Source organism: Carassius carassius, chromosome 40 (assembly GCF_963082965.1).
Source record: "Carassius carassius chromosome 40, fCarCar2.1, whole genome shotgun sequence".
NCBI classification, from domain to species: domain Eukaryota; kingdom Metazoa; phylum Chordata; class Actinopteri; order Cypriniformes; family Cyprinidae; genus Carassius; species Carassius carassius.
Genome location: NC_081794.1, coordinates 7,362,990 through 7,372,156, shown reverse-complemented (window position 1 = coordinate 7,372,156; position 9,167 = coordinate 7,362,990). Strand labels below are relative to the sequence as shown.

Below are 9,167 nucleotides of genomic sequence, written 5' to 3'. Positions count from 1 at the left end.
GTCATGTCAAGAGCTGATGAAGAAGTCTCACAACGCACGAGTTGAGCTGCTAAAGACTAAAGGTGTCTGCTTTGGTTGTCTTGCTAAAGGACACATGAGTTTGACTTGCAAAAATAGACAAACCTGTTCAATTTGTTCAAAATTACATCCCACTATCTTGCATATACCTCAAAATGTAACGAAAGAGCAGAGTAATGCATGTCCTTCAGACAAAAAGGCAGTGAGCAGTGGGTTGGTTTCAATGAAAACAGAGGCATTTGAATGTAGTGATAAACATTGTACACTTGCAATAATACCAGTTCAAGTCAAAATGAGTAATTCAAATAATGTAGTTCAGACATACGCTTTCCTTGACCCAGGGAGTTCCGCAACCTTTTGCACAGAACAACTTAGGAAGAACTTGAATGCTAATGGGAAACATCAACAAATACTTCTGCGCACTATGGGGCAAAAGAAATCTGTTAACAGCCTGGTAGTCAAGGGCCTGGAAGTGTGTAGCTTGGAAGGAAAGGAATTCATAAAATTACCTGAAGTTTACACTCAGCAGGAAATTCCAGTCAATAGGGAACATATCCCCAGACGAGAAGATATTCGAAAATGGCCTTATCTTCAAGATGTTGATATTCCCAACATTAATGCTGGGATTGACCTTCTGATTGGGATTAATGCACCCAAATTGATGGAACCTTGGAGAATTATCAATAGCCAGGGTAATGGACCCTTTGCTGTTAAAACACTTCTAGGTTGGGTGGTGAATGGACTTCTCCATACTGAGGATGCATGCATCAACAAGCAAGGTCAGAAATATGTTCATGCACATCGGATTTCTGTTGATAACCTGAGTGAACTTTTGATTCAGCAATACAATCATGATTTCCCAGAAAAGAGTTTTGAGGAAAAGAAACAAATGTCGGTAGAAGACCACAAATTCATGCAGATAATGGACAGCTCTGTTGAAATAGTGGATGGACATTATCAATTGCCTTTGCCATTCAAGAAGGATAATCCTATGATGCCAAACAACCGTCACATGGCAGAGCAACGAGCATTGTCTTTAAAGAGAAAGTTTCAAAGGAATAGTGACTTTCATAATGAGTATAAGGCATTTATGGAAAAGGTCCTATCATGCAGACATGCTGAACTTGTACCCCAAGACCAGCCACAGGAAAATGGAAAAGTGTGGTATATTCCACACCATGGTGTTTTTCACCCAAAGAAGGGGAGCTTGCGTGTGGTATTTGACTGCTCTGCAGCTTATCAGGGTGCCTCACTGAACACTGAACTCATTCAAGGTCCCAATCTTACAAACAGCTTAATTGGGGTCTTAGTCCGCTTTCGTCTTGACAACATTGCTATCATGGCTGATGTGGAGAAAATGTACTATCAAGTAAAGGTCCCATCTCATCATGCGAACTTCTTGCGCTTCCTTTGGTGGCCAAATGGGGACGTCAGTCAGCCACTAAAAGAGTACAGGATGATTGTACATCTTTTTGGCGCAAATTCATCAGCTAGCTGTGCAAGTTATGCTTTAAGGAGGACAGCTGAGGATAGCAAGGGGTGCTTCTCAGCTGATGCAACTAGCACAGTCAAGAACAACTTCTATGTGGATGATTTGTTGAAGGCAGTGGACACAGAGGGCCATGCCATTGGACTTTGTAAAGAGCTGAAATTGCTCTGTGCAACTGGAGGCTTTAAGTTGACCAAATGGATTAGTAACAACAGAGCTGTATTGGCCTCCATTCCAGAGCCTGAGAGGGCCAAGGACATAAAGAATCTTGACCTTGACATAGAAGATTTGCCAGTTGAAAGAGCTCTCGGTGTGCAATGGTGTGTTAAGGAAGACACTTTCACATTCCAGGTGACCATAAAGGAGCGTCCATGCACCAGACGTGGGATTCTGTCCATGGTCAGTTCTATATATGACCCACTTGGATTCCTTGCACCTCTCACCTTTCCGGCAAAACACATCTTGCAAGAGTTATGCAAGCAGAACATTGGATGGGATGAAGAATTGCCAGAGGTCCACGCTCAAGCTTGGAACCAATGGTGGCAAGATCTTCCAAGAGTGAGGAAGTTCAAGGTCAACCGATGCCTTGTACCAAACAACTTTGGAGATGTCAAAACAGCACAGATGCATCACTTCTGTGATGCGAGTGACCTTGGGTATGGAACAGTTACCTATCTCAGGCTGTCTAGCAGCAACAAGGTTCATGTCACCTTTATAATGGGAAAGGCCCGAGTTGCTCCTTTAAAACTGATGACCACACCACGAATGGAGCTCACTGCTGCAGTTTTGGCCGTACGAATGGACAAGATGCTATCTGAGGAGTTGCATATGGAATTGGAAAAGTCTCTGTTTTGGACAGATAGCATGACTGTTCTAAGGTACATCCGGAATGAAAGCAGAAGATTCCTAACCTTTGTGGCAAACCGTGTTAATGTCATCAGAAGTGAGTCCGATGTCTCCCAATGGAAGTATATAGGCACAAAACTCAATCCCGCTGATTACGCCTCCCGGGGACTACATGTCAACACATTCTTGAAAAGAACAACATGGATCAGTGGCCCAGACTTTCTGAAGGAACCATCTCATTGCTGGCCAGAGCTTCCTTCTGAACCCATTCTCTCTCAAGATGACCCTGAATTAAGAAAAGGAGTTGTCACTGTCAACGTTGCTGTGAAGGAAAACTGTGACGCCACTACTTACCTCATGAATTATTTCTCAACTTGGATGAGGCTCAAGAAAGCTGTGGCATGGTTCCTGAGGTTCAAGTCTGTTCTGTTGAAATTATGTAAAAATGACAAGAAAGATCTAAACAGACATATCATGACCACAAGAAAAGGAAAACATGAAAAGACAGGTCCAAATGTTCTGTCAATCAGTGATCTAGAGGATGCTGAGGTCGCAATCTTGCAGTTTTGCCAAAGGCAGGGATTCCCACAAGAAATAGCCTGTTTGCAGAAAGGCATGCAAAATGTAAACAGAAACAGCTCCATCTACAGGTTGGATCCTCTTCTGGCCAATGGCATTTTAAGGGTTGGTGGACGTCTGAGTAAAATGGCAATGCCCACCGAGCAGAAACATCCTGCAATCCTCCCTAAGGACCATCACGTTTCCAAACTCTTACTTCAGCACATCCATCAAGAAGTTGGACACAGTGGAAGAAATTTCATGCTCTCCAAACTCAGACAAAGATATTGGATTCCTTGCGCCAACACTCTGGCCAGAAAGGTAGTTTATGAATGCACCAGATGCAGAAGAGTCAAATTGAGTGCAGGTGAACAGAAAATGGCAGACTTGCCAGTTGACAGGTTGACCCCTGGCCTTCCGCCCTTCACGCATGTAGGGGTTGATTATTTTGGGCCATTAGAGGTAAAACGAGGCCGCAGCATTGTAAAACGGTACGGCGTGATTTTCACATGTCTTACCAGCCGTGCTATACACTTGGAGGTTGCACATTCACTTGATACTGACTCTTGCATTCATGCATTCAGACGTTTCATTGCCAGAAGAGGACCAGTGTCTGAGTTGCGATCAGATAATGGAACAAACTTTGTTGCAACTGAAAAGGAACTAAAAGAGTCCTTGAAATCTTGGAACATGCAACAAATTGAAAAAAGTCTGCTCCAAAAGGGAGTGAAATGGACATTTAACCCTCCCCATGGTGCCCATTATGGAGGGATATGGGAGAGGTTGATTCGCACGATCAAAACGACGTTACAGTCAGTCACCAGCCAGCAGTATCTGGATGATGAAGGCCTTCAGACAGTAATGTGTGAGGTTGAGGCCATTCTCAATAGCCGTCCACTCACGACTGTTTCTGACAACCCAAATGACTTGGAGCCGTTAACGCCTAATCATTTACTGCAGCTTAAGGTGCAGCCTGTTCTACCACCGGGTTTGTTCGTGAAAGAAGATCTTTACACCAGACATCGTTGGAGACAGATCCAGTACATTGCCGACTTATTTTGGAAACGCTGGGTCCGAGAGTACCTCCCTCTTCTGCAAACACGGCAAAAATGGTCTCGTGTCAGACGCAACTTCTGTCCAGGAGACGTCGTACTAGTAGCCGACAGCACAGCGCCAAGAGGATCGTGGATGCTAGCTAGAGTCACTGAAGCCCTCCCTGACTCCAAAGGCTTGGTCCGCAGTGTACGGCTTCAAACCAAAACAAGCCAGCTTGAAAGACCTATCAGTAAGATCTGCTTGCTAGTAGAAGGCCAGTAATCTAAAGCTGAGTGAGACCTGAATGAACTTGCGCACGTGCACACACTGTCATACAGATACATACACTGAATCGCTGCACTCATTTATTCTTGTAAATAATGCATAATGAGTTTAAGGGAATAATATATAGCTCCTTGGAAAATTACATTTAGTTAGTTATAGCTTGCTTCCTGCAATAGCTATAAGGGGCCGGCTATGTAGGAGCCGTTTTGAGTTTAATCTAAGTTGTTGTGCTATTGGAGCACTGGTATATTTTGTTTGATTTAGGGTCCTTTATTTTGTAGGGACTTTTAGTTTGACGGTCGGTGAGAATGTTTGAAGATAAAGATGGCCGCCTCTCACCTTTCTAAAAACAAAAAAGAACAAGGAAGCTGTTGGAACGTATTAAGCATACAGTTCTTTACATCGCTACTGAATCGCTATTGAATCTTTATTGAACAGTATTTGGACATTATTTTTGATTTAAGTTGTGCCTTTTTTAACCACCATTTTTCAACCACTTACCAATTGTTTGTTGGATTACTGGAGTCCATGCTTTGTCTGCTACTACCAACCTACTTACCTGCCTGCTGCCTGCTTTGCTTTGCTTACCTGCCTTGCTCTGCATACCTGCCCTGTTTACCTATCTGCTGGAATACCATCTCATCCACCTCAAAAAAGGTACCATTTAAGTTTAACTGTGTTGGATAGCTTGTTAAAGAAGCTAAGCAATACGTCCCAGCTAAGAGTGGTCCGCCACTATATTATGTATATTAACTGAAAGGTAAACTGAACGTGAGGCTGAAACACGGGCTAGTGAGAGATTTCATGTTTGTCTTGATGACGTCTAAAGTCCCCGCCAAAGGATGTAGTCCCTTTTAGCAACTTGTTAGCAACCACCGTTTTTAAGACACAATAAAGTGTTATAAAGCAGGTTATAACTGGTGTGTTTTATGTCATAGATCAAAACGTGAAAATATTTAGAGGCTTTGTTAACCACAGACCTTATTTCAGGCGATTTAGCAAAAACCCATTCAAAAAACCCATAGACTTTAGGGCAAGGGAACCCGTAGTGCTAAAATGCTAACTCACTTCCGCGTTTTGGCCTACAAAGTGACGTCATAACTTCGGCACTCTATTGATTGACACTGATATCATGTCTATACGCCCTTTAACTAAAAAGCTATTACAAAAACACCGTCTACTGAGCTATAGCAAAAAAACGAAGAAAGTTTGCACTTTCCCCACGGTCCCTAACTGAAGGTTCTGCTGAGAGCGTTCTCTCCCGGCTTTCTGTACATTGCGACGGCTTGCACGGGGCCGTGCTTATTATATCGGGGGAAAAATAGAAAAAGAAGGCTGTGAAACATGATCAGCTTTGCCCTTTTGGCGGTCACTGTTTAGATTTTTTTTAGGGCAATTCGTTTTGGAGTTATTGGCGTTTACCGCTGAATGTTTCACGAATATCGAAAACAAAACCAACTTGACCCCTCTGAGACGAGAGATATCATGGCGTTTGAGCGAGCGAAGCATAATAATTGCTCAGTAATTGGATGTAGAAATGAACACCGAAGCCTTTTTTTAGTTCCTTCATCCAAGCCCCAGAAGAACCAGTGGATTAATTTCATTTTCTTTGGAAATGCGCCAACACAAATTCCGAAAGTTTTGCATGTCTGCGGCAAACATTTCACCGAAGACTGTTTCCTCAACTTGGGTCAGTACAGAGCTGGGCTTGCTGAACGTCTGAAACTAAAGTCTGGATCAGTGCCAACTCTCTTTGGCTCAACTAACATTACACACCTCGGACAAGTAAGTCAACTAATGATATATAAGCGTGTTGCTTTACTGTTTATGGTTACCTAGCTTGTTATACGTAGAATGTGGCTGTAACATTATCTATGCAGCTAACGTTATGCAGTTACTTGAGCTAATGTAAAGGTAGTACGTGTGTGAATAAACACACTGTAACGGGAGTGTTGTACACTTCTTTGTTATTTGGATAACCGTTTTCCTGTTGGTTATATGGCGCACGCGATATCCGCATTTTAAGATCGTAGAGCTTGATGTAATTGTAATAAGATAAATTACAGACGTTACAGATCTCTGTACTAGAACATCTAGGCACACAAAAAAAGTTTTTCTCCCATGCTATCTCCAGCTTAAACCCCTTTAACACAGCAATTAAAACCGATTTTAAAATTAATTATCAGCACGTGAGAGAGAAGCAATAATTCGATTTTTTTGTTTAAAAAAAATAAAATTTTCATTTATAGAGCTGTACACAATGCACAAATCTGTATAAGTCTGTTTCAGATGTTTACCACAATATAATTATATATGTAATATATACAAAGTAATAAATTGAGTACTAATTTGACCTTGTTGTCTCTATACAGGCCAGCACATCAAGTGCTTGCTTTCAGCTGCCTCTCTCAAGGGATGTTGCCTGCCAGACAGACCACCTGGAAACACATACTGTAGGCACACAGCTATGCTTAAATACTCTGCAACCCAAAATTAAAAGTGAAGGTATGTACCTGCGACCTGCAAATGCATTTACTTTTGATTAGTAGGTATTCTGGCATTTTTTTCTTTGCTTTCTTTGTGTTGTCATTAGAGTTTGCTTAGTAAAATTATTTTTTGGTGCAGGTGTCCAGGCAACTGTCTCCTGCAAAGATTTTGGTGTTAGGATGTCCAATGCAGACCCTCTGTGCATGCCATCGACACCTTTAAAGAGACCACCCAAAAGACCTCGTTTAGACCTTGATGAACTGCTCGAGGACAATCCATTGGAGGGCAGCTCTTTAGTGGAAGCTTCAAGGGGACATGATTCCACTTATGATCCTGCAGACTCCATCACAGCATCGTTATACTCTAGTCTACAGTCGTAAGTTACTGAGTGTTTAAATATATGTGTGGCTCACATTCTAACATAAAGGATTAGTCTCAGTGAGACTGTTGTTGTTTTTAGCATTCATGATTTTTTTATGTGAATAATAATTATTAAACCAGTTGAAAACAGGGTGATGCTTCACAGTTCAGTCCAGACGTAAGCTCAATCGGTTTAACTAAAAATGTGTTTCCCTTTCTCTGTGTTTTGATATAGAAAAGATTCATCCACTCCCACCCACAACAGCAAAAAGTACATAGTGTACGGGAACTGCATCATGGACTTGTTTAATTTATGTCCGGTCTGCACGCGGGCATGTGATGTGAGGACCCAAACGCTGGGGACATTCTTGTCTGTGAAGCAGCTGTGCCCCCATTGCACATTTTCAAGACAATGGAATAGCCAGCCTATCCTTGGTAGCATGCCAGCTGGAAATCTGAGCCTTTCTGTCGCCATTTACCTGAGCGGTGCATCTTTCATACAAATCGAAAAGGTAAAATATGTGCAACTGTATTTTTTTTAACTGAATTACTTCAATTTAACTCAAATTACAAGTATTATTTATCCACCCACATTAACAGGTCTTCAATACAATGAAGCTACAGTTGTTTCGGTATAAAACATTTCGCCGCAATGCCAGAGCTTTCATTGAACCCACAGTTATTCACCACTGGAAAGTCACACAGGATGTGAATCTGCAGCGGCTAAGTCAGGAGAAAAAAGTTATACTTGGTGGTGACATGAGAGCTGACTCTCCAGGTATTGATATTTTACTGAAATTGTGTAGTTTATACATGGGTTACATATTGTTTGAAGTTAAAAGCAGTGTACTAAATAAAATGCCAGACATAATACCAAAGTATTGAATGGTGTTGATTACTAATGTCAATATTTGCAACAAAAAACAACAACAACAGGGTACTCTGCAAAATATGGGAGTTATACAATGATGGATCTCAATACTAACACCATTGTGGACATTCAGTTGGTTCAGGTGAGTTGTCAAAAAATATGTTTTAAAGTGGTTATTGGTTGCAATTTGAAAATCAAAGTCTATAATGCATTTTCAATTAATATATTGTTCTTCTGTGTTAACAGAGCAATGAGGTTGGTGGTAGCTGCCACATGGAAAAAGAGGGCCTGACGAGGAGTCTGGCATTACTGGAGTCGCGTGGCGTCAACCTTGATTGCATTGTCACTGATCGTCATCCACAAGTACAGAAGTTCCTTAGGGAGAGAAAAATAACCCATTACTATGATGTCTGGCACATGGCAAAAGGTATGTCGGTGCCAATATGGAGCTGCTTGATGTCCATAGTCCATTATATCATACAAAATCTACCAGATAATCACAAGTGTTTGTGACACCCGTGTCACAGCGGGTTCTTATGGCCTAACTAAGTGGAATGTATTTTGCTTTCATTGTAGGACTTTCAAAGAAACTGGAAGCAATCAGTAAGCAGAAAGACTGTGAGATACTCAAAAAGTGGATGAAAAGCATCAACAATCACATATACTGGACTGCAGCTTGCTCAACATCCGAGCCAGAGAGAATTGCAAAGTGGAACGCAATCCTGAACCATGTTCGAGATGTCCATACACATGAGGATCCTCTTTACCCCAAGTGCGAGCATGCAATCCGCAAGACAACTGACAAGAGTAAATGGCTCCAAGCAGGTATTTCATCAATATATGGGCTAAATGTCAAAAAAGTAAACTGACAACTACACAAAGTTATTTAGTCACATTGAGAAATTTACAAGAGATCAGCATTGTAATATTCTGTACTAAATTTGCTTTCTAATATATTTTCTAATTGTCTGCAGATTCTCAAGTTTTCAACAAGTTGGAGAAATTGCTAACAAACAAAAGAATGCTGAAGGATGTTGCAAAACTGAGCCCCCACCACCAAACTTCATCGTTGGAGTCTTTCCATGCTGTCATCCTTCGTTTTGCCCCAAAGAATGTTGTCTTTACCTTTATTGAAATGCTGTGCAGGTAGAATAAAGTTTGTTTACTTAGATATTTTAGGCTATAATTCCAAAAAGTATTTTCAATATTAACACATTT

The 9,167-nt window shown here is 41.4% G+C and overlaps 1 protein-coding gene across 1 annotated transcript in view; it reads left to right on the top strand.

Moving 5' to 3' along the window:
- The first annotated feature begins 5,714 nt into the window (after positions 1-5,714).
- LOC132122606 (uncharacterized) overlaps positions 5,715-9,167 on the top strand; it is a 4,326-nt gene continuing 873 nt past the window's right edge. Inside the window, exons 1-9 of the mRNA XM_059532985.1 lie at positions 5,715-6,016; positions 6,604-6,736; positions 6,857-7,094; positions 7,314-7,590; positions 7,679-7,856; positions 8,015-8,091; positions 8,196-8,376; positions 8,526-8,774; positions 8,924-9,095. Of these exons, the coding sequence (XP_059388968.1) occupies positions 5,717-6,016; positions 6,604-6,736; positions 6,857-7,094; positions 7,314-7,590; positions 7,679-7,856; positions 8,015-8,091; positions 8,196-8,376; positions 8,526-8,774; positions 8,924-9,095 (1,805 nt within the window). The 5' untranslated portion in view covers positions 5,715-5,716. The remainder of the gene's footprint in view (positions 6,017-6,603; positions 6,737-6,856; positions 7,095-7,313; positions 7,591-7,678; positions 7,857-8,014; positions 8,092-8,195; positions 8,377-8,525; positions 8,775-8,923; positions 9,096-9,167) is intronic.